This window comes from Culex quinquefasciatus, chromosome 2 (genome assembly GCF_015732765.1).
Source record: "Culex quinquefasciatus strain JHB chromosome 2, VPISU_Cqui_1.0_pri_paternal, whole genome shotgun sequence".
Taxonomy (NCBI): domain Eukaryota; kingdom Metazoa; phylum Arthropoda; class Insecta; order Diptera; family Culicidae; genus Culex; species Culex quinquefasciatus.
The window spans coordinates 145,821,353-145,847,911 of NC_051862.1; the positions used below are offsets into that span (position 1 = coordinate 145,821,353).

Here is a 26,559-nt window from a genome sequence, read left to right on the forward strand (position 1 = left end):
TGGGTTTTAACTCAACTATTTATTTTATTCGATAAAATCACTGTACATTCACGCTAATAACGAAAGCATGCTGGTTTGGAATGCAAACTTAAACACTACACGTCGCGTCTGTTAAAATAATCTACAAAAAAAAATCGCTAGCTCATAAATAAATAGCAGTAATAGCAATAAATGCATTCCAGAATAAATTACGATTTCTTACATACTCCTTCCGTTTCCTTTTTCCGTCGTTTTCTAATCTAATGAAAATGCAGTCTACGTCGTGACAATGAAGGGCACGTATCTAACGTTCCGTTTTTTTTCGCGGGGTTGCTTGCCTAAACGCGGGTTTTATTTTTTGGGTCCTGCTAGCGCCACCGGTAAGCCCCACTTTTCAAGGCAAGGTTTTGCGCTGTGCAGCTCTCGGTGCGTGCAGAGCGAATGATTCTTAAAAGTTGGGCTTATTCTGCAGCGGCGATGCAGCGTGGATTTCGATTTACCTAAAGACTAAGTCTCTCTACATCTTACGCGCTAAGTATTTGTTTTGTCTAGCTTCTTAAATTTACAGTGTTCTTAGAGATGTTGCAATCTAGAACTAGCAAGCTTCTTTGATCATTGTAAATAGTCTTTTTTTTTAAACGATCCAATACTATTTGTGTTTCAAATACTTCTAACCACACCACGCCTTACTGGACCATCGCTCGGCCGGAATATCCCTTCACGTTGAGTTCATCGATGGAGGACTTCTTTCCGCTGCCCTGCATTTTGGTAGCCAGTCCGCAAGTCTGCAATTAGATGAGAGTTGAGAAAAGCTAGTTCAAACTTGATGATCTTTGATCGACTTACAATAACAGTCGACAGAGCCAACAGACCGGCCAGCAGTCCCGAGATCATGACAAAGTTCTTGCACTGGTCCGGAACCTCCTGGTATCGCAGATCGTCGTACTGGCCTGGCATGATGACGGTGTACTCAATGTTCTCGTTAAACTTGGTGAACTCGGTGGTGTTTTGCGTACCGGAGGCCCTCTTGAATCGATCGTGGCCGATCATCGACAGCAGGTTGCCGTACGCGACCTCTCCCGCCGAGCGACGACGTCTGCCGAGTCCTGTGGATCGAGATTAATTGTAACAAAATTAAGGCAACTAAAAATTTTTCATTTAGGTTACCCTTCCGCTTGGTGGGTTCATACAGGTCCAGACAAAAGTCGGGTTGGCAGTCCATCGCGTCCATACAGGCCTTGATTTGGGAGTGGATCCACAGAGTGCTTCGTTCCTTCATTGAGCTAAGTAAAAACGCCTCAAAATCGAGGAACACCTCGTTCGGTTTGTCACGATAGCGAGCGGGCTGGTGGGGAATGATCGAGGCAAAGTCCCGGTTGCGACAGCCCTCGCGGACCAGCGAAACCGAGCCGGAAGCGTGCGGATCATCGGGATCGGGCGAAACGGTCACCTCCAGTAGCTTGACGTACTTCCATACGCTTTGGGCGCTGATGCGAGCTCGCAGCTGCAGTTTGGTGCCGATGGGGACGGCCTGATCGACCGGAACTTCGTTGTTGGTCACCGATGGCAGCGAGTTGGACGAGTGGTTTTTCAGTCCGGCGATGCGCGCAATCGGGGGTGCCTCCTTGTACAGGGCCACTTCGTACTCTAGCCGTCCGGGGGTTTCTTCGACCACACCGGAAACACGTGCTCCATGGGGACTGAAATGAGGTTATGTTTGAAGCGCACGTTAGCTCATACGCGCATGAGCTCTCGGTCATTTATAAAGGAATTATGGGAAAACTGTTGTGGCAGTGCGTGGCCGAATGGTTATACGCTGTCCGCTTTGTAAGCGGATGATTCTGGGTTCGATTCCCATCTGCTGCAACCTTCCATCGGATGAGGAAGTAAAATGTCGGTCCCGGCCTTGGTTGTTAGGCCGTTTAGTCATTCCAGGTGTAGGAGTTGTCTCCATGCCATAAGTACAAACAACACACCAAACCAAGCCTACTCCGGTGGAATCGCTGGCGGCGGTTGGACTCGCAATCCAAAGGTCGTCAGTTCAAACACTGGGGTGGAAGGTTCCTTGGAGTAAAAAGAGGTTTGGGTGCTCTCCCCATTCAAGCCTTCGGACTCCTAGGTTCGAGCAGAAACTTGCAATAGAGACCACAAAAGACCCGGGGGTCGTTAATGTGGATGGTTTGATTTTGATTTGATTTTTTTTGGGAAAACTGCTATCCTGCTCAAGCTCTGATGTTTAATCCCCGGATATGCTCTGTATAGGTACATTTTTATACGAAATCATGACAAAATGTTGGAAACTGACTTTCTAACGTTTGTTTAAACTCTCTTTTAAATTTTAGAAAAGTAAATGCATTTTGTTTTACAATTTGTTTGTGATTTGTGATCAGGTGTTTAAATTACCCTTCGCACAGGGTTCTACGAAAAATGAAAGCTTGTATGGACGAATCATAAGCCAAGTCAAGCTCAATGAAAATTCGATTCGTAAAATCTGTGAAATAAATGCGCACTTTTTAAAATCGTTTTTATGACCAGTTCTAATCATTCGTTTTTTCATAAATGGAGTCTAACATTTCAAAAGGGCACATAACTTTTGTAAACAATAGTGTATCCCTTTCACTCAAATGACAGTTTACATAAGGTGTGAAAGGGACACACTCTAGCCTAAATAAGTTATGTGCCCTAATGAAATGGCAAGCACGAAATAAACATTTCAAATGTTTCTTTCGAAGATTGGCACCGCACTACGATCGCTACTTACAAGCTGCCCGCAAATCCAGCGGCCTTATTCTGGATAACCGTGGGCTCTGGCGGCTTGCACATGATGATCAGCTCCTGGTCGGACTGCATCACCACCGATGGGAACTGCGGGAACCAGATGCGCACGTGGACGAAACCCTGCGTGTGTAAATGGGTGGGAAAAAGTGTACGTAAGTGGGATAAAAATGTCCCCGAAACCGACTTTTGGAGAATCTGGGTCACTCAAATAAAAAGTCCCGCAAATTAAACCAAGCACACCAAATTCTTACATTCCTCTTCAGCACGCCGCAGCGTGAGAAGTCGGTGATCTTGAGGTCATAGCTAAGCTCGGCCGCGTCTTTCCGGTCCTGCCGGATCGAGCAGGCTGGGTCGGCCTCCGGGTTGACGGCGCGGTCATCCGCAAACAGGGGCGCCCCCTTGAAGCCGATCGGCTTCTTCAGCTTGGCCGTTATGATGTCACCCAGGTTGGAGCCCTGGGACGCGAACGAACACTGGATGTCAGTCACTGGAACGGACAGAACAACAAAAAAAAAAGCAGAAGTTAGCGGTGGTGGCCACCTTGGGAGGGCCCTCGCCGCCGTAAACGTGCGGCAATAAAATAATTATAAGATTTGAATAACCAGGCAACAGGTTGTAGAGTTTACGCGTTGAAACCTTGGCGCTTATTCAAGCTTTTTTTTTGTTTCACGGGGTACTTAACATATTAGAAGGATTGCTCAATTATGAAATTTCATCGCGCTCTTACCATCGTAGTCTTGTGCCCTGGCCAGTGGAAGTAGCTGAAAGAAGAAAGAGAGAAAATAAGTTAATGATGCGCTAACAAAAGGCAAAAATCAAATTAATTTGCTTAAATAATAGCGTAATGAGGGACCATGAAAGTTGAGGAAGAATCGATCATGTTTTTAAATCGAGGAAATAGGTTTGGAGCCGATAACCATGCAACATTTTTGATAGAATTATCGGATCTTCATAATTCCTGAAATGTTTTAATCGCTATTTTAGGATAAATTTTGTAAATACTTTTTTAAACTTTTAAGTTTATTTTTTTTATAATATAACATTATGTTCAATAGGGACCCCAAGACGGGTTGAATGACACCAACCCGGCCAAAATCGGTTCAGTGCCGAGATAATCGATATGTATACGTGAAGGTGGGTCTCTATTTTTTAAAGTTCCTTTTTCGAGTGATTTTAAGACTTTGCTCAGTAAATTTGACGCAAACTTGTCAAAAAGGGCATGCCTCATGGACAAATGATTCGAAGTGATAGCAGCAAATTCTGTTGAAAAAAGTTATTGCTGTGTTGTTTTAAAATCATTCTAAAATATTTTTGAATATGAATTTATAGTGGCGGTACACTAATTAATATATTTTTAGTTACTTACGTTTTTAGAGATGGTAAAAAATTCGTTAAGTTTTTATTTATTTTGCAGATTACAACAATAATTTTGCTTTTTAGGTTTTTACCCTTTTTTGTCAAAATTTACAGAAAAGTAGAGGAATAATAACTTGGAAAATAGCTTTTTAAAGACTTTAAAATCCAAATAATTGTATTTAGATTTACACAATGTGGTTCAATTTGAAATTTTGCTCTTGGGGACTTGGGGGTCATATTGGTCCCTTATAACGAAATTTCTCATTTCAGCAATGTAAAAACTTTCAAAAGGTCATTCTTATGCCAAATTTGCTGAAATTTTTGAAAAAAAATACTTTAAAGGCTTTGGGTTTTTAAGGATAAACTTTGAAAAACTGATTAAAATTGGTTAAAATCAACACTTTTTCAAAAAACTTTTCGTAAAAATCTGATAACTCGTCAAGAATTCAAGCGAATCCCTTATGTTTATCCATCATATTTTTTATTTTTGTCTGTTTTACAACTTTGTAAAATCTTGAACCTTAAAAATTGACAAAGTCTTGGTGCTTACACCTAGAATGATAGATTAGGATGTCAGGAACTATGTTTTCATACAACAAAAAATTCGCAAAAATGGTTTACAATTCGCGCGCTGAGCTTGAAGGAAAAAGTGCCTTTTCGAGTATTGTTTAAGAAATGCACCCATCAAACATACTAAAGTCAATAAAATTTGATCATCTGGGGCTTTAAGTTATAGTTTTATGTCCTCTGAACAAATTCCTGTACAGACAAAAGTCTATAAAAGCATGTGTTTGCGTATGGCAGGGCGTTTTTGAGAGAAAAAAAAATGTATTTATTAGCGAAAAAATGCCAAAAATCGTTCCACAAAATGAGCCAAACAAAAAAATCCTGCCAAAACTAACGCACTCAACTTGTACGAAATTTTTTGACATTCAATTTATGTTCACGCAAAGCCGAGATATTTGCATTTTAGTGAACAAAAAGTGACGAGTTCTAAACCATTTTTGTTGTTTGGAAACATTGTTCCTGACATCCATATATAATACTAGGGGTGAGCACCAAGGTTTTGGCAACTTTTCATTTTTTTGGGACGCCCTTTTGGTACACTCTAAAAAGTTGCAAAATAATAAGATTTTTTCAACTAAAAAAATTTGATCTAAATGAAAAATGTCCTCCCTTGCTTCTTGCAGATTCGATAGAAAAAACTATTAAGTTTCCCATAAAATGACCTGTCTCTCGATTTTTAACAGTTGAGTTACGGGAAAGGGCAACGATTTTAGAACTTTTTTTTTCATTTTTATGAAAAATACGTTATTTTCGGAATTTTTAGTACGCCATCGAAATGGGCGTTCAAATTTACACAAAACAGACTACCTACAGACTTTTGTCAAGATTATACAGACACCGGCTTTGAGGAAAATGGCATCCCTCTACACGGAAATTTGTGGCGATCAGACCCGACCATTTGAGGTTATGTAAATTCAGACCATTTTTTATGCTGCTTGTAATTTTAGATAGATAAGTCATATAAGTCATATAAGCCTACTCCGGTGGAATCGCTGGCGGCGGTTGGACTCGCAATCCGAAGGTCGTCAGTTCAAACACTGGGGTGGAAGGTTCCTTGGAGTAGAAAGAGGTTTGGGTGCTCTCCCCATTCAAGCCTTCGGACTCCTAGGTTCGAGCATAAACTTGCAATAGAGACCACAAAAGACCCGGGGTTGTTAATGTGGATGGTTTGATGATTGATTTTTGATATTTATATGCAGCAGTTTTTGAGTATAACTTTTGATGTGCTTCACTAAATTTTATAAATTTCAATAGGGACTTATGGGACCCCAAGACAAATCGAATGAGGCCAATACGGTTCAGCTAGTGACGAGATATTCCAGTCACATTGATTTGGTACCCATGTCTACATACAGCCAAACACACAGACATTTGCTCAGCTGGTGATTCTGAGTCGATATGTATAGATGACGGTAGGTCTAAGAGGTCTAATCAAAAAGTTCATTTTTCGAGTGATTTTATAGCCTTTCCTCAGTAAGGTGAGGAAGGCAAAACGTAAAAAAAAAAATCCAACCATCCACATTAACGACCCCCGGGTCTTTTGTCGAAGGCAAAACGTGTCTTAGTTAAAATCCAGCAAAATGTAGCTGTCGTACCGCCTCACCGTAACGAAAATGGACCTTGGATTGTGGATCAGAGATCGGATCAGGGGTGAGTTGGCAGACTCTTTGATATTAGCCAAATGTAAATTTAGATGAAATCGTACGTTTATTTGTAAATTTTTCGTACAAATAAATTTGAATTAATTTAATGATTTAAGACCTCTAACATGAATAGCTCCATATTGCATTATATTTGAAAGGCATTTCTCTATATCATTATATGAATATTCTTTGATGAAAAATAATGATTGTAATAAATAATACTTGTTGAGGGAAGTTAGAAAATCAAACTTGCTTTGATAAACCTAATTTACCCAACTTATAATCTTTAACTGAACATATATATTTAAAAATTTAAGACTCTTTTCATTGTTATTAATATTTAGAACCTTCTTGTCCTACCTCCATGTTTTATCCGTAAATACCCAAAAAAATAAATTACTGGGTAAAACATATCACAATGAGTCAAATATGTCAATTATGCTCCAATGATTTTAAAATGTTAACAATTTTTCTTTTTAAAAACATACCGAATCCAGTTCAAAACGTGAACCATCAACATATAGCAAAATAAGCATAAACCGATGACCGGCAGGCGAAAGCGAGAAAACATGAATAACAATTTTCACACCGCACTCACCGCCTACTTTTCTGGCGGACTTTTCTAGCTGATCAGTATCGAAAACATTGGGGTTTTCCTTTCGAACAAGAAGGGGTTTGCATTCCACCCCACACCTTTCGGCATCTGGCGAAGAAACTAGCGGAAGCAGCGCGCCACAGCAACAAGCACCGCGGCACCGGAATCGGTAGAATAATTGCATAATCGGTGCTGGTGGCCGCAAATTGGGTATTGTTCAGTTGGTCAGGTTGGTGGATCATCATCATGCATGTGTGTTTCTCGGGAAAGAGTTCAGACTGCGTGAATCGCTAAATTTGAGTATTTTAGGTCAGGGTCTGGTTTTGACGGAACAATTTCAATTAATTAAATATTACTTGCAATTCTTTCGAGAACCGGCGAAATGCTATTATATCTTCAAAGAGGCCAGGCTTACTGCGTAGCATTAACCGAAGAGAGGATTTAAAAATGGAAATAACACAAAATTGACAAACATTAAATTTATCATTAAATTTAATAACTCCCTCCTATATGAAGTGATTTTATTCTCTATGAAAGAAGATCACTTCACCTCAAACATTTTTCAAAGAGCCTCAACTATAAAGCATTTTCCACTTGCCGTACCGGAACAATTTTGAGTGTTTTCAACGAGAATTTTCCACATCTCTATCGCCCATTCACGGCCACTTGCTAATTTATAAACGCTTCCAGGTTATTTTTATTACCGGCTTTCTCTCTTCTCAGTTTCGCCGGGGGGGTTGGGGGGTTTTATTGGGCGGTAATTGTTCTAATTGTTTGTTTGAGATTTTAATGCCAGATATCGGGCGGAGATCAGGCAGCTATACCGACATGAGTGGAGGAAGCCTTGAAGCGGTTCGTGGCCGTTAGGCCCAAAACAAGCACGTGTAGTGCATGTTATGTTGTTATGTTTTGGGGGGCTCTTGCATCGATCTCGATAAAAAGGGAGGTGCAGATGAAAAGTGGAGAAGAGTTGCCCCTTTTCCCTGAACTATGCTGGCGGGTCTGGGTCTGGTCGGTGATGCGGTCTTGTGCCAGCCAATTGACACACTTTCGCTGAACTGAACTGGAAAAACATGGATCATGGTGCGTTATCGCCGTCAAAGTCATTCGATGCGCGATAGATGAGGATGGCGAGAGTGCAAAAATGGCAAGAAAAAAAAGGGAAACGCAACATAACCAGATCACGCATCGGGCTGGCATGGTTCAGGTGCTTTTTTCATGATGGTTGTGAAAAACATGATGAGCAATTGAATATCGATTCATCAATATGAGTCGTAACAAAGCAGAAATTAATGGTTTTTTTAAAGACAAGTTCGTAGCAAATGTTTGAATAGTTTACGTAAAGGCAAACAAAAAAAAATGAGGTCAAGTTTCAAATCAATGCGAAAAGATGTTGTTTTTTAAACATATGGGAAATATGTCTAGTCTCCTGGCATTATAAGCACTGTTCAAATTGCGGCTGGATTTTTTATTAGATATTAATTTCAAATGATAAAATTACATTTTTGGGTTATTATTTTCATAAATTTAGTTTTAATAGTTCCTTTTCGGTACTGGGACCTGGTTATGACCGAGTCGGCTTTTGTTATTAAATTTTTCTTAAAGCTAAGAGTAATTACAGACGAAAAAAAACAAAGTTGACTTTATAGCTGTCGACCACCATTGCTAGTACCAACCACTAGTGTCTTCCTTTTATCTACAAGGACATCGCCGCCCTGGGCTTCTAAGTATATGAAAGTATGGCACGGAGCGACGGCGCCGAATACCCATATTTACACAAAGAATTTTAGAGCGCCCACCGCGGGATTCGAGAACTGGCGACCTCTGGATTGTGAGTTCAGTGCGCGGTCCGATTGATCCACACGGGCAGGACAAAGGAGGATCTTGCGTGTAAATATTAATACGAGGGGAGACGATAACCCGCGGCTTTTTGGGTTATTGTAGATCCGAAAAGTAAAATACATTTCTCTTAAAAAGTCACGATTCACGATTTTGCAGTTAAGTAACGAAAAACGCAGAGGTTTAAAACCTTATGTGTAATTTTGATAAAAATAATCCCAAATCGAATGTCTTGGAATATCGCACCACATTTTGCGACTGTGCAAATAATATCTGCACACCAAATATATGCACGCGGAAAAGCATACCTCTCTCCCCCGCTCGCACAGGTTTTGAAATTGAAACGGGTTGTCCTTAAAGTTTATGCATTTTAGTTCAGTTTTGTCATGATCTTATAGATCGTTTTTAAGGCATGAACTTTACCGTCAATATCAAATACAATATTTTAAATTTGTTTAAATCAAGACTAACATTTCGCGTAATATTGAATATTTAGCTTACACTAATCTATTTTCTATTTTTTTTGTCAGGGTCCCTTTGATAGTCAAATTAGAATGTAGATTAGTATGGGCCCTTTCGAAATGTTATTCTTGATTAAATAAAATAAAGATATCTGGAGTTTTTTTTAAAGGTCCAATAAACCAAATTTCCAGTTTTTGCATTTTGGGTGTTTTTGAAACCGCCTTGAGTCAGGGGTATTAAAAAACACTCAAAAAGTAAAAACTGTAAATTTGGTTTATTGGACCTTTTCAAAAAAAAACTCCAGATATGGTTTTCAAAAAGAACGACAAATTTCACGAATGAAATTCAAACCATTAGTTGTTGAGATGTCGGTTTTGGAAAATGGAAAAAAATTCTTTAGCCGCTGTAGCCAGGGGTGCCAGGTTGCCAGATAAATCTGGCATTGCCAGATTTTTTGAGTGCCGATTTGAAAATAGTAGTTTATGCAACAAGTTGCAAAAAGAGGATTTTATTAGCACGAGTCGTGCATTTATCCAACGAGGTTCACCAAGTTGGATAAATACGAAGAGTGCTGAAAAAATCAAGTTTTGTATCGAGTTCCATACAACATTTTTTGCAATTCCGACAAACACCTATTGAGTGAAATTTTAAGTCAAATTTTCATGTATGTTGTCGATACATCGTTAAAAATCAAAAAAATGTTGAAAAGTGTAACTTTTCGAAAAAAGTGCTAAAAAGTTCAACTTTTCAGCACCCATTTCAGTGCTGAAAAGTAGAACTTTTCAGCATTAATTTTGAAAAGTGTTGCTATTTGATTTTGTTATTTTTGGTACAGAAAAGTAGGCTATTTCGTCGTTCTAGAATGACAGGAAAAGTAAGTACACAGAAAAAAATCAATTCTCGTAATCGTGAATTAAGTTCACGAATGTGAGAACCACGAAGGAATTTGCACCATAAACGTGAATATATTCATTCGTGGTTCTCGCATTCGTGAATTTAATTCACGATTTCGAGAATTGGTTTTTTTCAGTGTAGTTTCACGACGGAATTGCTAAAAAAATATTTTCTATTTCTTCCACACATTGTTTTATTGATGTATTTTGTTTATTTTGTGAATCTATAATGTACAAAAAGTGAAAATACACTGTTTTTGAACACAAAATTGCTTATTACTTTGAGAAAAGTGGCTTTCCAGATTTTGCCAGATTTTTTGCCAGATTTTTTTTCTGTCCAGACCTGGTAACCCTGGCTGTAGCTCCGCAACCAGAGGTCCAATTTTCAATGTCTATTAGATAATTATATTGCAAATTTCCTAAACATAAAAAAAATCAGAACTGATCACTCACTATTTTTAAAATAGAAAAACTGCAAATATTTCACTAAAATCAAGCATATATCTATGTAATCGAGGCAATTTATGAAAAAAATCTGTACTTTTCGATTGCAAATTCAAATATACATAAAGCAGTGCGGCCAAAAATGTTGATGCATGAAATTTTCAAAAAATCATGACTCGGCGGCAAAATTTTTGACAATACTTCTATATGGCTCAAAAATTGCGGGTCCTAAAACATATTAAAAATCACGAAAACCAAAAAGTACCAATTTTGCTAAATTAAGTTTTTTTTGTGAAAAAACTTAAAAGTTAATTAAAAATCGGCAACATTTTTTCGTGTAATTATTTTTTTCTGAACAGTCCTCATTAATAACTACAACTTGACCGAAGACACCAAATTGATCAGAAAATTGCTTCAAAAGTTATAAGTTTACAAATATTTACGTACCGTTTATGAAGGGTGGTGGTAGTTAATTTATTTCAGGCAGCTTTAACATTTATGTCATTCACTGCCTATTTATGTATGGACAGCTGCCAAAATTGTATCGAGAAATTAAAAGTGAGAGTGTGTGCAACATGGAGTTAAACTTTCTGTGAAGTTGCTGTGAAGATTACCATAGCACTTTGAATAGTTTAACTCCATGTTGCACGCACACACTCTCACTTTTAATTTCTCGATCGAGACTTGTATGGGTTAAATGGCTTCTTTGACCATAATAAAGGCTCTCAGCCAATCAATTTCATCAATTTAAACAATTTCTAAGCAACCTGGGCTAGACAATTATCACATATACATGACGAAATCCAGTCTGCAACCCGCTAAGATCACCACCTCCATGCGAATGCGAATGCGAATGCGCAAATAAAGGCTCTCAGCCAATCAAAAAATACATAAAAATAGTTGAAATTTGCCGATTTCGTAGAAAATTGCTCAAAAGTCAAAAGTAAAAATAGTTGATGGAATTTTAACGAAAAAAAATATATATACATATATGTATTGAAAACCGGAAGGTTGTCATTTAAAGTAACAATTTACAAACAAATCTCGGGCATATTTTCTCCAACAACATTTGAAAAAAAAAAACTCCCATCGCCCATACCTGCTTTCATAGCGACCGTAAAAGCCGCTCCTATTCGTATAACAACATTATAAGCCATAATATGCATGGGAAACATGATTACGCACAGATAAAAAAAAAGCGTGAAAGAACAGTCAGGGCAACGTGGTTATTACCATACAGAGAGTGGCTACAAAAAAACTGGGCTTAAAATTAGTTCAGGAGGTTGTTTTTCGTGGAAGAGCTATTATCAAGTTCAGGAGGAGGAGGTGACTCGTTAGTGTGTGAATATGCTGCATGCATGTTTAATTCTACAACGTAATAATTAAAGGCAGAAAAAACATGGCAGCAGTAGCGCTTTTCGGCAAAGATGTTAAGTGACCTACACTTTGCGGTTGATTATTAAATTATGCGTGAAAAAATACTGATAAAACCAAGAACAACAAATCTGGATTAGCATGAAAGGTTCATCCAAACTTTATTACGTGCCGCTTCAGTTAAACCACGCTGACCTAAATTCGGACCAACCAGTGCAAAAACTGGCCTTATACCGTCCCATTACACACGTGTGTCATCTGTCTGTCAGCGCACTGCAACGATTTTGTTTTTTTTTTCTTTCTTTTCACAAAACCTACATTCCTTGAATTTCATTGTGGTCCAGTCCCTCGGGCGCGGGAGGAAACTTTTCTTGTCACAATTTCTCTTTCACTTCCTTCACTGGAAAATGTCACATTTGTGGACTTTTCCCGACACAATTACATCGCGCCAGTGCGCACGTGGCTAAGCCAATTTGTACCTGTGCGGGCTGTCAATCGTCATAATTGTTGGAGGAAGCAACAAGAAGTTGCTCGTTGGGTTGTGGATGGTAGAAGATATTCCAATGCAACCAAACCATTACCCATACATTCTTATGAGAAAATTTTCCTTGACGATCTTTTTAAATCGTTTTGTTCGGAATATTGAACTTGGCATAATAGCCGAATTTTCAATTTCAATTTCTTTTTTGACATAGGACTATGTCTCTACTTACTATATTGGGGGGCCAGTTCAGAAATTCGATCCAAAGCGTCACATTTAAGCGTTAAAAAAGGGGACATTTTGAACGCTTATATCTTTTTTCCCTGTGAATCAATACAGACGGTTGGACCACCAATCGAAAGAGGAAGACTTCAGCTATTGTTTAACTACATAGATAGTTTGGCTAAACATAGTTAAAGCACTTAAAATATGCAATCAAAATGTGTAATTTTTCAGTACAAATCGGACAGATGACTAATCAGAGCGAGCGTATGCATTCGAGACCGCGCCCCTTTTGTGCCGTTCTCCGGCTCTGCCGCTATTTAAGCAAAAAATTTCGCAAAAGCAAGTCACTTTGGAACGAGCACTCGAACTGTGCACGTCGGGCCGGCGCGGAGTAGCAGCAGCAGCAGCGGCCAATAGAAGAAGAGGACCAGCAACCAGAAGGAAGAATCACCAGCAGCAGAAGGAGGAAATTCGAGCGAAGTGGACCGCGTTGAAGCCACTATGATGCGGCGGTTCTCATGAAAAATTTTGAATTGGTGGTGGAAAAAACCTGGAGTGGCCGGTACCCACGAAGTAGGTTCCCCCGGGGCCTGGGGGAACTTTTACAGAACCATACGAGTTGTGGCAATATGGGTATCAAAACTCATGCTTTTTGATACTGAACATAATAATGGCCATTTCGACAGTAGTGGCCACAACCTGGAGTGGCCGGTGCCCTCAAAGAAGGTTCCCTCGGGGCCCGGGGGGACATTTACAGAACCATACGAGTTGTGGCAATATGGGTATCAAAATTCATGGTTTTTGATACTGAACATAATAATGGCCATTTCGACAGTAGTGGCCCCAACCTGGAGTGGTCGGTGCCCTCAAAGAAGGTTCCCCCGGGGCTTGGGGGGACATTTACAGAAACATACGAGTTGTGGCAATATGGGTATCAAAATTCATGGTTTTTGATACTGAACATAATAATGGCCATTTCGACAGTAGTGGCCACAACCTGGAGTGGCCGGTGCCCTCAAAGAAGGTTCCCTCGGGGCCCGGGGGGACATTTACAGAACCATACGAGTTGTGGCAATATGGGTATCAAAATTCATGGTTTTTGATACTGAACATAATAATGGCCATTTCGACAGTAGTGGCCCCAACCTGGAGTGGCCGGTGCCCTCAAAGAAGGTTCCCCCGGGGCTTGGGGGGACATTTACAGAACCATACGAGTTGTGGCAATATGGGTATCAAAATTCATGGTTTTTGATACTGAACATAATAATGGCCATTTCGACAGTAGTGGCCACAACCTGGAGTGGCCGGTACCCTCAAAGAAGGTTCCCCGGGGCCTGGGGGACATTTACAGAACCATACGAGTTGTGGCAATATGGGTATCAAAATTCATGGTTTTTGATACTGAACATAATAATGGCCATTTCGACAGTAGTGGCCCCAACCTGGAGTGGCCGGTGCCCTCAAAGAAGGTTCCCCCGGGGCTTGGGGGGACATTTACAGAAACATACGAGTTGTGGCAATATGGGTATCAAAATTCATGGTTTTTGATACTGAACATAATAATGGCCATTTCGACAGTAGTGGCCACAACCTGGAGTGGCCGGTGCCCTCAAAGAAGGTTCCCCCGGGGCTTGGGGGGACATTTACAGAAACGTACGAGTTGTGGCAATATGGGTATCAAAATTCATGGTTTTTGATACTGAACATAATAATGGCCATTTCGACAGTAGTGGCCACAACCTGGAGTTGCCGGTGCCCTCATGGAAGGTTCACCTTGGGAGAACATTTATGACAATTTTGCCGACAAATCTATGAAACAAAATAAAATAATCTTATTCCAGATTTCACTAGCAATCCAACAACACATTCAAATTCTTTGGTCCTATGTCTTTCGGTTATGTCTCTGACATACCATCTTGAACTTTTTCTTTTTGATGCCGGTTGGGCATTTGAGGAGCCTATTTTTTCCAGATTGTGATGAGGCATTAAAAGATAAAACGATTTTCAAAATTTATAGTTAATGTGTGATTAATAAAAAAAAAACTTACCGCAAAAAAACTTCCGAGCAAAAAATTACACCCAAAAAATCATATAAAAAAATTGTCTTCTTTGTACAGTCATCCACATATGCGTAACACCCACAAATTCGGAACACTTTTTAACATGCCAAATGCAGCTTTTCTGTCGACCCTGTTATTTTTAGGACCTTGATTTGGACATTCTCTTGCTTTTTCACTAGTAAAAGTAGTTCTTTTTGAACAAAAAACCTCATCTCAAGACTATTTTATCCAGAGCAGTAAAACACTGCCTCCAAATTGCCTGTTCCATAATTGTGGGATGTTATTGTGCCTCCCACAATTGTGGAACACCTGAAATTAACTGATATTTTCACAAAAAAAATCAGTGCGTGAAGTCATTATTTTGTAAAAATGATGTACTCATGGAGAGAACCAAAGTTTCCGTAAGAAAAAAGTGTTCCGAATTTGTGGATTTCAAGGGTCAAAGTTTTTCTTCAAAAACTTGATATAAAAGTCAAAATTTGCAGTTGTTCGATACAGAATTCGAAAGATCGCATGAAAAGCTTCCAAATGAAGGTAAAAGCGAATCATTAAATTCAATTATCGATTTGCTATGATGTTTTGAACATTGGCCGATCTGTAAACTGTTCCGAATATGAGGGATGGCTGTATGTATATTAGAGTATCTTCTTTATATGTGACTTAGAGTAGGTAATTAGAGTTTATTGAGACTTCCAAAATGCAATTACAAATGGGTCACATGGAAAGCCTTTTAAAAGTAAAACTGAGAGTGTCCAAATCCACGGGATTCCCCGGAAAAAAAATTATAATATAATTTTCTAAAGAAATTAGTGAGAGAACTTAATATGATTTAATTCAATTGACAGTTCATATTCAATTCAATTCCGGTTTTTTGGTGAATAATCAAGATACAATCAGTTCTACTGCAATTCATAAAAGAGTTTTGGAGTTCCTTTCAGTTGTGTGTTGCATCATAATCCTAACTAAGGCAGTAACAAGAGCAAGCAAAATTAAAAAAAAGACTTGCTAGATTACTGTTCAAATTGAACTTATAAGTTCGTCTGATTCATGTTAAGATTCATTTCAGATAACTTTTTTTCTGAAGCTTTCACAACTGGGAATAGATATTGCTTATTTGTTAGAGAGGAACCAGCACTGTATGCTTTGGAATAAAAATGTAATATTTTATTTTTGGTAACCGTTTTTAAGGATAATTGGTGTTATATCATTTGTAAATGAGGTAGGTACTAACCTTTTCCGGCCATGATAATAATCTAGTTTATTTTAGTTTTTGTTTACCGCGTTCTTTGCCATCAAAAACATATTTTTTGTATGATTTTTGTTTTCATTTCAATTTTATGTGCCAATGTTACACCCAACTGGCAGTCGCATTATTGTGATGCATGGCGGCATGAAAGTATGTCAGAATCTGCATGAAATCTGTCCTCATGCATTTTTTGCGATATAGGGGTATGACATTTTTGCCCGTTACCGACAATTATCGACATTACCGACGGCTGATTGATTGTATTGGAGAAAAAAATCTAAACAGAACGAGGATTGAACCATCAACTTCTTGGTTATTGATCCGACACGCTACCACCACGCCATGGACGCTTGATGAAATGTGAGGGACATGCACCAACATAAGCTTCTCTCTGGAGTGTTGCTAAGGGACGCGCCAGCATTATATGTGTTGGTGAGAACTGCAGATCGCTGACATGTTTACACGCGGGCAAAAATGAGCTATGAGCATGCTGCAAAAACTGTTTGAAAATTTAACATTTTCTGCAGCAAATCCACTGTTGCAGATTTTGATATATATTTTTCCTTTGGGTGTATTTATATTCTCTCAAACTGGTCACAGAGACAAATTTGAAAACAATTTTATGGATGTGGAGCATGAATTAATTTTACTCACTGTCCAAACACTTTGATAAACACATAATACTTCTCATAACTTAAGTGGTCATATCTCGAGACAGGGTTGCCAGATTATCAATGTTGTGGACTCGTTGGAAAGGTCTCTCGATTACCTAACCAACGATGTGTCGGGTGATGGATCCGGACATCGTTTGCATACATTTAATTGAGATCCAGCTTCAAAGAAGTACATAAATATTAATTGAGTGGTTATAACTCGAGACAGGGTTGCCAGATCTCCAAAGTTGTGTTTTCATTGGAAAGGTCTCTCAAATCAACGATGGGTCGGGTGATGGATCTGGACATCGTTTGCATACATTTAATTGAGATCCGGCTTAACAAAAGTACAAAAATATCACTTAAGTGGTCATAACTTGAGACAAGGTTGCCAAATCTTCAATGTTGTGAGCTCGTTGGAAATGTCTCTTGATTACTTAACCAACGATAGGTCGGGTGATGGATCTGGACATCGTTTGCATACATTTAATTGAGATCCGGCTTAAAAAAAGTACAAACATATCACTTAGGTGGTCATAACTCGAGACAGGGTTGCCAAATCTTCAATGTTGTGAGTTCATTGAAAGGTCTCTCGATTACTTAACCAACGATGGGTCGGGTGATGGATCCAGACATTGTTTGCATACATTTAATTGAGATTCGGCTTAAAAAAAAGTACATAAATATCACTTAGGTGGTCACAACATGAGACAGGGTTGCCAAATCTTCAATGTTGTGAGTTCGTTGACAGATCTCTTGATTACTTAACCAACGATGGGTCGGGTGATGGATCCAGACATTGTTTGCATACATTTAATTGAGATTCGGCTTAAAAAAAGTACATAAATATCACTTAGGTGGTCATAACTCGAGGCAGGGTTGCCAGATCTTCAATGGTGTTAGTTCGTTGGAAAGGTCTCTCGATTATCTAACCAACGATGGGTCGAACGATGGATCCTGACATCGTTTGCATACATTTAATTGAGATCCGGCTTCAAAAAAGTACATAAATATCACTTAAGTGGCTATAACTCGAGACAGGGTTGCCAGATCTTCAATGTTGTGGACGCATTAGAACGGTCTCTTGATTACCTAACCATCGATGGGTCGGATGATGGATCCGGATACACACACACAGACATTTGTTCAGTTTTCGATTCTGAGTCGATATGTATACATGAGGTGGGTCTTCGAGCTTTAACAAGTTCATTTATAGAGCAGAATTATAGCCTTACCTCAGTGAGGAAGGCAAAACCAGTATCAGAATCATTTTCGATAAATTTGAAATTTTCCGGGAATTCCTGCGAAAATTTCTCGTTTCCCAGGAATTTTGTAACCACGGGAAATTGGACGCTTTAAAAACCCATTTAAAAAGTATATTAAAACAATGGTCGAAAATCTGCAAAATTTATGGAAACACAAATTATAAAATTTATATGGAAAATAAGAGATCAACTGTACATTTAATTGTTCTATATTGAAGTGGAAACATGAGGCATTCCTATTCAAATTTACATTTAATGACTTGGTACCAATCAGAGGCTCAATTAATCGCATTTAAATTTGAGGTTTTTATTAGAAACAATACAATGTGTTTTTGATGTTGAGTCAACTGTGAATCTTTTCAGCATCTGTACATTTGCCTTTTTTCAAATTTTATATATAATATAATAAACTCAAACATAAAAGGAAACTGAATGCGTACACTAGTCGATCCGTGCCGAATTGGTACGAACAGGTTGAGGGCCTCAACAATCATCTTAAATGAGTCAATCTCTAGAATCTCCAGACAACCAACACTTTATTCCAATTGCATCATCACCGCAGATCACCAGATAAATTGGCAAGCACTTTGCAGCACAATCTATGTATAGCATACCGTACACCGCAACTCCCGTCACATAATCCGTCCATATTACCGCTGGAGGCGCAGTCACAAAACGATGTCACCCGTTGCACTGTCTTACTGACTCAGTACCAGACCGGCAATTGCAACAGTCTCATGATGGTCCCTCACTCCGCCACTGCTGCTATGTTGGTCCATTTTTCCCCCGAAACCGCACATTGCCGCTTGCATTCTTATTTTCAGGTCTTCAGGGCCGTTCCAAGTGCAGTTGCTGTGCAATGTGCACGTAATGACAGCCTTTTAGCAACCGCAACCGTTTTGTCTTACTTCCACTAGGCCGGGCCGGGGCTTCCGTTAGCTAAATTGGTAGCATTGACAACTCCTCTGCCGTCAGTACTGAACTGCAGTGTGGCTTTACGTGTAATTGGAATTTGCTTCAAAGCTTTGCGTGCTTTATGTAGAAAGAAGACGTTACCTAAGTTTCTGGTGATCGATTTTACAGGTTGCGCGAGGGCTCTTCTGGAGCTGATAAGAAGACCAACTAAATTCGTTAGTAACACTTGGGTTGGCACGCGGCTCAACAATCTGCGAAATTGTTCGGTTTCATCACACGAGAGGTTCGTAAATCTTGTCCCTTCACTGTACAGCCAAAGTCTATGCTCACTCCAGTGATTGCAGTAATTATGCAATTGAGCGGTAAATATCTAATACAATCTCTGCAGTGGTGAGGTGAATAGAGAAGGTAAAAGAGATACTAATTAGAGGATGGCTCAATTCCATTAAATTACACGACTTGCGAATGCTGCCGAGGTGGTCTGCAAAGGAGAAAAAAGATCCGTCCAGCGGATATGTTGCGATTCTTTTGAGATGTATATCTCCTGGGGGATTCCGCAGCGCTCAATTAGGGCCAAAGCGAAACTGATCTACTTGCAGAGCAGCATAAAAGTGAACATAAACTTCACTCTCACTTGCGGGGAACATGTTCCTCTCATTATTCTTCGCACGGTGAAGCATTCCTCGGCTTAAACTGGAGGAGGAGAAACGATTTTTCAATTTCGCCCCAAAGTGGAAACCGCTGAAATAAGCAAATAGGTGAAACAATTTGCCTACCGCGCGCTCGCGGCCGTTAATTTAAATGTGAAGTGTATTATTACGATCTTCTGTTCATTATTGGATCAATTGCCACAAACGAGAAGGTAGGCCACTCCACTCATTTTCGGCACGGAATTGGTTTATTGGAAGGCAGACAGGTTTCTCGTTAAGAAGGTTTTAAATGAGAGCAGATACCCGTTGTTTTGTTTTGATAATTTACTTATAAATAATTTGACTTAAGATTACATCTTTTTTTGTAACATTCCAGAGAATCCAATTTTTTTTTTCAAAGAAATCAGGAAAGAGGAATGGTTCTAAAATATTCGCTATGTTTAAATTTACTAACAGCAGTTGGAACTGTTCACAAGAAAACACACGCAAGCGAGATATCAAAACATAACTTCTGTACAAGAGGGGCTATCAGTGTGTAGTTTTGTGCGAACTGCATATCAACAGGTAAAATATATGCTCTTTAAAGCTGGCCGCCCCAGAGAGATAGAGAGACATTGTACGCAAGCAAGCATGGAATATATATTTTTCGAATTGCACAATGGCGAATAAACGCAACCATTAGAACCGTGAACGTGAGCGTGGGTAATAATATCGCGTTTGACCCAATTTTGAGTGGACTAGAGCCGCGTGGCCGCGGATTCTGGATGAACTTCGTGGAAAGCACGTTTAGACCACATCAAATGTTAACGTAGCATAAAAATGCTCCACTTAACAGCTTATAAATTACTTGAAAATTGCTTCTGTAGGTTGTTAATGGTCACAGTAAAAAACATTTTATTTTTATGACCCAAATTAAACAAATTTTTTCTTTTTTTCTCTCCAGTGCCTAAGTTTTAAGCAGCTGTTTTTTTTAATTTACTTTGCGCAAATTAATTTTATTCAAACAAATTGTAATAGAGCAATGCTACCTCAAATCAGGATTTTTTCTGGTACTTTTACCCGACCCTCTCTGATTTCAATGAAACTTTGTACACCTTATAGTATAAGCCATTTTTGTGTATATGGAGTCAGTTTCACTTGAAAATGATATTTGATAAGAGCGTAAGTTATTTTAACATTTTTGTGTTTCGTAATTTAAATATTACTTCATCTCGAAGCCATGGCGCATTACATCGGATCAAAAAGGGATCAAAAGCAAACTTGTAGGAAATTGGAAGAGCTTTATAAAAAAATACACTGAAACGAAAATACTAAAAAGACTCACGGCTGCAGAATGGTATGTCTCTCCTAAACAAATACAAAAATCATTAACGAAGACTGTCTTTGCCTTTCTCACTAAAGAAAGGTCTAGGTTTTACTTTATGGCTGGACATCATTTTCATGTTCATAAATATGACGATTCAGCATGAATTTTATTCGGAAAAAATCGCTAAAAATCTCACTGCATCGATTTTCGACACTCTATCAATTCATCTTGACATCGTCTATCTTCAACCCTCGAATTTTGAGAAAATAAATTCCGTGGAGATCGAGTGATGTTCGTGTGTGGTAAAATTTTGCCAAATTTTGTGTCGCGTTGTTCTCAGTTCCCCTGAATCCGATTTTAATTCTTCTGAATGCAGATGAAAGCTAGTGTGCTGAACCTGGGCGAGTTGCCGCTCAAATTTTGAAATATCCATCTGTTTTCGGATGTGGCCAGACTTTTCAACAAAATACATAGTTTCCAAATGAAAATATGTTCAATATTTTTCATATCTTTTATTTGTCTCAAAAAATGCATTTTTCGAGCTCTACAACCTCCCAAATTTTCATTTGGATTCATCATTTAGTTCTGGAGTTAAAGCCGTTTGATTAACCTACCAAAAAAATCCAGAAAAAATCCCTAAAAAGGTAAAAGCCCACCTGGTAACCTTAGCCTTAGCCTGGTGCGGTTGTAAAAATAGCTATCTCTGACTCTCTCACTTTCGTAGATCGTCAGCTGTGTGCTATCTTGTGACATAGACCATTTTGGTCGAAAATGAGTTAATGATGACGTTTTGCTATACTTAACAAACACTACAAGATGCTTTAACCCGATTTTGGTAACACGCTTCCGATTCCCGGATATCGCAATACACACTTGTGACGTAGACCAATTTATCATCAAAATGATTGTGCACACTTGTGACACGTCATTCATGTTGTTGGAAAATGTGGAATTTTTTTCTTGTTTTTCACAAATTTACACACATATTTTCTAAAGGCAATGCAATCTTTTGTTTATAAAAATATTCTGATAAAGTCGATTAAACCATTGGTTTGAGCATATTTTAGTTTGTATGGGAATTCTGTGCATACTTGTGACACGTAGTACAATTTTACTTTCGAAACACACTTGTGAAACGTGCTTTTCAGATTTTTGTTTACATTATTTATTGTATCTTTTAACTGGTTTAACCAAATTAGTTGAAACTTGGAGCGTTTGTTAAGCGATAGTAAACAAACCGATTGCTTTAAAAAGTTTGGCTCTATCATTCATAGTTTTGAAATTATTCACCAACAAACTTTAAAAATCGATTTTCTCGAAAAGTACTAAATGGTCGTTGTCACAAGATAGCACACAACTGACGAGATGCTGAATGGCAAGGTTCCCTGCACTGTGCGGCACTAAAACTAGAAAACCAAAACCGCGGCGTACTTCGTCACTGGCGCATGGGAAGCTTGCTATGTTTGATTATGTACGATTAAAAATATTCTTTCGGTGAAAATTACGTTTTCAATTTCTTTTGGAAAACATATCATTTTAATACTCTAATCTATCTCACCCCTGGTGGGATTGAATCGGGTTTTTGAAAAGTGAAAAGTGATTGACTCGATTTTTCAGTCTCGAAAATATTTTTACCGGAGAGCTCGTCCAATTTCTCATAAGAAATTTTAACGTTTGGAAAAATAAAAAAAAACAGCTTTAGTAAATGATTTTTGTATTTTTTATTGAGAGACACACTTTTTTTTGTGAGTCTTCTTGTAATATCTTGCGCTATTTCTTCAATTTTTTGAACAGAAAAAATCGTGACATCGTTTTAAAATTTAACTTTTAAGCTTTAAAATTGAAAAATCACATAGAAGTGGCATATATTTTTCTTTCAGTGTATTTTTTCAGAGAGCCCGTCCAATTTCTTACACGTTTGTTTTTGATCTCTTTTTGATACGATGCAACGGCTTCGAGATGCAGTAATTCTTAAATTACGAAATAAAACAATAGAGCAGTTCTCTACGGAATCGGTCTTTTTTCTTTAATTTTAATTTTTGTATTTTTTAATCCGGCTGAAACTTCTTTGGTGCCTTCGGTATGCCCAAAGAAGCCATTTTGCATCATTAGTTAGTCCATATAATTTTCCATACAAATTTGGCAGCTGTTCATACAAAAATGATATGTGAAAATTCTAAAATCTGTATCTTTTGAAGGAATTTTTTGATCGAGTTGGTGTCTTCGGCAAAGTTGAAGGTATGGATATGGACTACACTGAAAAAAAATGTTACACGGTAAAAAAATTTTGGTGATTTTTTATTTAACTTTTGTCACTAAAACTTGATTTGCAAAAACACTATTTTTATTTTTTTATTTTTGGTATGTTTTAGAGGACATAAAATGCCAACTTTTCAGAAATTTCCAGAATGGGCAAAAATCTTTGACCGAGTTATGATTTTTGAATCAATACTGATTTTTCAAAAATCGAAATATCGGTCGCAAAATTTTTCAATTTCATTTTTCGATGTAAAATCGAATTTGCAATCAAAAAGTACTTTAGTGAATTTTGATAAAGTGCACCGTTTTCAAGTTATAGCCATTTTTAGGTAACTTTGAAAATTGTCGCAGTTTTTCATTTTTTATAATTAGTGCCCATGTTTGCCCACCTTTGAAAAAAATATTTTTGAAAAGCTGAGAAAATTCTCTATATTTTGCTTCATTGAACTTTGTTGATGCGACCCATAGTTGCTGAGATATTGCTATGCAAAGGCTAAAAAACAGGAAAATTGATGTTTTCTAAGTCTCACCAAAACAACCCAACATTTTCTAATGTCGATATCTCAGCAACTTTAGGTCCGATTTACAATGTTAAAACATGAAACATTCGTGAAATTTTCCGATCTTTTCGAAAAAAATATTTTCAAAAATTTAAAATCAAGACTAACATTTCAAATGGGCGTAATATTGAATGTTTGGCCCGTTTAAAATGTTATGGGCGTAATATTGAATGTTTGGCCCGTTTAAAATGTTAGTCTTGATTTTAAATTTTTGAAAATATTTTTTTCGAAAAGATCGGAAAATTTCACGAATGTTTCATGTTTTAACATTGTAAATCGGACCTATAGTTGCTGAGATATCGACATTAGAAAATGGTGGGTTGTTTGGGTGAGACTTAGAAAACATCAATTTTCCTGTTTTTAGCCTTTGCATAGCAATATCTCAGCAACTATGGGTCGCATCAACAAAGTTCAATAAAGCAAAATATAGAGAATTTTCTCAGCTTTTCAAAAATATTTTTTCAAAGGTGGGCAAACATGGGCACTAATTTTAAAAATGAAAAACTGCGACTATTTTCAAAAAAGTTACCTAAAAATGGCTATAACTTGAAAACGGTGCTCTTTATCAAAAAATCACTAAAGTACTTTTTGATTGCAATTTCGATTTTACATCGAAAAATGAAGTTGAAAAATTTTTGCGACCGATATTTCGATTTTTTGAAAAAATCAGTATTGATTCAAAAAATCATAACTCGGTCAAAGATTTTTTGCGCATTCTGGAAATTTCTGAAAAGTTGGCATTTTATGTCCTCTAAAACATATCAAATAATAAAAAAAATTAAAAATAGTGTTTTTTTGCAAATCAAGTTTTAGTGACAAAAAGTTAAATAAAAAATTACCAAATTTTTTTTTACCGTGTATCATTTTTTTTCAGTGTAGTCCATATCCATACCTACAACTTTGCCGAAGACACCAACTCGATCAAAAAATTCCTTCAAAAGATACAGATTTTAGAATTTTCACATATCATTTTTGTATGGACAGCTGCCAAATTTGTATGGAAAATTATATGGACAAACTAATGATGCAAATTGGCTTCTTTGGGCATACCGAAGGCACCAAAAAAGTTTCAGCCGGATTAAAAAATACAAAAAAAAATCTAATGACCGAAAACTCAGAGAATTGCTCAATATTTAAATAACTTACGTCAAATGTCATTTTCGAGTGCAACTGGCTCCATATACACAAAAATGGCTTATATAAGCCTAGGGTGATATGTGCACAAAGTTTCGTTGAAATCCGAGAGGGTTGAGTAAAAAAGTACCAGAATAATTCCAGATTTGTGCTGGAATTGCTCAATAACAGTTTCATTTTTAATTTTGATAATCAAAATTCAATATGTGTAACTCAACAGCTGAAACAAACTCACAAATATAATGTTAACATAAAGTAACTGGATTAGTAATGGATACACAGAAAAAAGTAGAATTTTGGAATGTTGAAAATTTGGTAGGTTGAATATTACCTCTTTTTTGAGTAATATTACATAACAAATGTGTAAAATGTGAACCTAATGAATATTCATCGAAAACTGATGAAAATTCATCATTTTTTGGGGTAAAATTAATCATTTTTTTAGACACAAAATCTGTCACCATTTCCTGATGAATATTACCATCATTTTTTTTTGTGTAAATCTACTAGCAAGTAAGGTCATTGCAAATATTTTTTTCTGATGTTTATGTCCCTTGAAATGTTAGGTTTTAAAATATCCCAAGTATTGCAGTGCTGTACATTGGAATTTAACAAAAATTGAAAATTGGTTGGTAGGTTAGACTTCTCGCCCATTTTAAAGGAAAAAAATGTTTAAAAATAAACTTCGGCGTTCGACCGTTCTTTGGAACTTCAGCCTAGAACAAATCCCAGCAAATCGCTGATAAAAAAAACCCAGCGGGGTTCATTGCTTCCGCACGTTGAACTCTTTTGTGCACAATGCTCATCGAACACAAAGCACAACACCCAATAACCGTGACTAGTTGCGCTTCTACAAGGTACTTACCGTTGAAAAGGCCACCGTGGCGACCACCAACAGCTGGGCGGTTCTGGTGCTGCTGCTGCGCGCCATCCTGCTGCTTGGCCGCATCTTCTCCGCGGTGTGGGACACGACGATGCCCACGTGCACAGTTCGGTTCTACTCCCGGTGTTCGATGAAAAGGGGAAGAATAAGCAGGAATAAGCCGGCCCCTCCCGATGAGAGCGTCGATCGCCTCAAGGCTCCGCTCACTTGGCAGTTGGGGTCCTTGTTTAATTTCGCTGCTAATTTGAAGATTTGCCGTTTGTTGGTAGTTTGAAGAAAAAGAGAATATCTAAAAGAACAAAGAAAAACTCACATTAAAATTAGCTCGTTACAAAGTGGACAGCATCTCGTTTTCAAGCTGTGGTGTTTATGTTTGCTCGTCGTTTTTGCTTCAACTATACTAGTGTGAAACATCTGTGGCAATTTAATTGTTGTTTTTTTTCGTTTAACGGAAACAAACAATCAAGTTTAAAAACACGAAACAAGATAAGTTAAATAATGTAGAACAAAAAGTGTTCAAAATGACCTTCTAAACACAAAAAAAAACAAATTTGGAAATTAGCTGTTAATGTTGGACCACACTACTTGCCACCCAACCCCCCTGCGGGCGTACACAAAAGTTCTTTCGCGTGTGTTGGCTCCGGTGGTGATAATTGCACTTAATCACGGGGTCTTCTGGGGTCTCACCTCTCTGCAACCTGGCTTCTATACTGGTGTCGTTTTCGTTTTAACTGTTTTGTGCGCACGTTCGCGTGTAAACACCTGTTTGTTCGAAATTTCTTCATTTCCCGGTGGAACCCCCGAAATGTTGCGGTGTTGAAAGATCGATTAGCGTTAATGTGTGCGCGCGCGTGTGTGTGTGTGCGCTCACACTTACACTTTCTGGAAATGAGTTTTCAGTTCACATATGGGGGAAGTAGTGGGATTCTGCGTGGTTACGGAATTAGGTTACCGGCGGTAATTCGGAAACGTTATAATTGGTGGCTGCATGG

General features: G+C 38.1%; 1 protein-coding gene across 1 annotated transcript; it reads right to left on the bottom strand.

The window, feature by feature from the left end:
• On the bottom strand, positions 1-25,849 carry LOC6054231. The gene is made up of 7 exons (XM_038258353.1): positions 25,550-25,849; positions 3,485-3,518; positions 3,009-3,244; positions 2,741-2,877; positions 1,147-1,679; positions 826-1,085; positions 1-764 (listed from the first exon to the last, which is right to left on the bottom strand). The coding sequence occupies exons 1-7, from the start codon at positions 25,631-25,633 to the stop codon at positions 666-668; spliced, it is 1,383 nt and encodes a 460-aa protein (XP_038114281.1). The 5' UTR covers positions 25,634-25,849; the 3' UTR covers positions 1-665.
• Positions 25,850-26,559: the final 710 nt, after the last annotated feature.

What these genes read in the sequence shown, in the direction of transcription:
- LOC6054231 (XM_038258353.1), bottom strand. Translation starts at nt 25,633, where the DNA reads ATGCGGCCAAGCAGCAGGATGGCGCGCAGCAGCAGCACCAGAACCGCC. An exon ending in CAGGGCACAAGACTACGATG is followed by an intron (nt 3,245 to 3,484) that starts GTAAGAGCGCGA and finishes TGTCCGTTCCAG; the next exon opens with TGACTGACATCCAGTGTTCG. An exon ending in GCTGGATTTGCGGGCAGCTT is followed by an intron (nt 1,680 to 2,740) that starts GTAAGTAGCGAT and finishes ACCTCATTTCAG; the next exon opens with TCCCCATGGAGCACGTGTTT.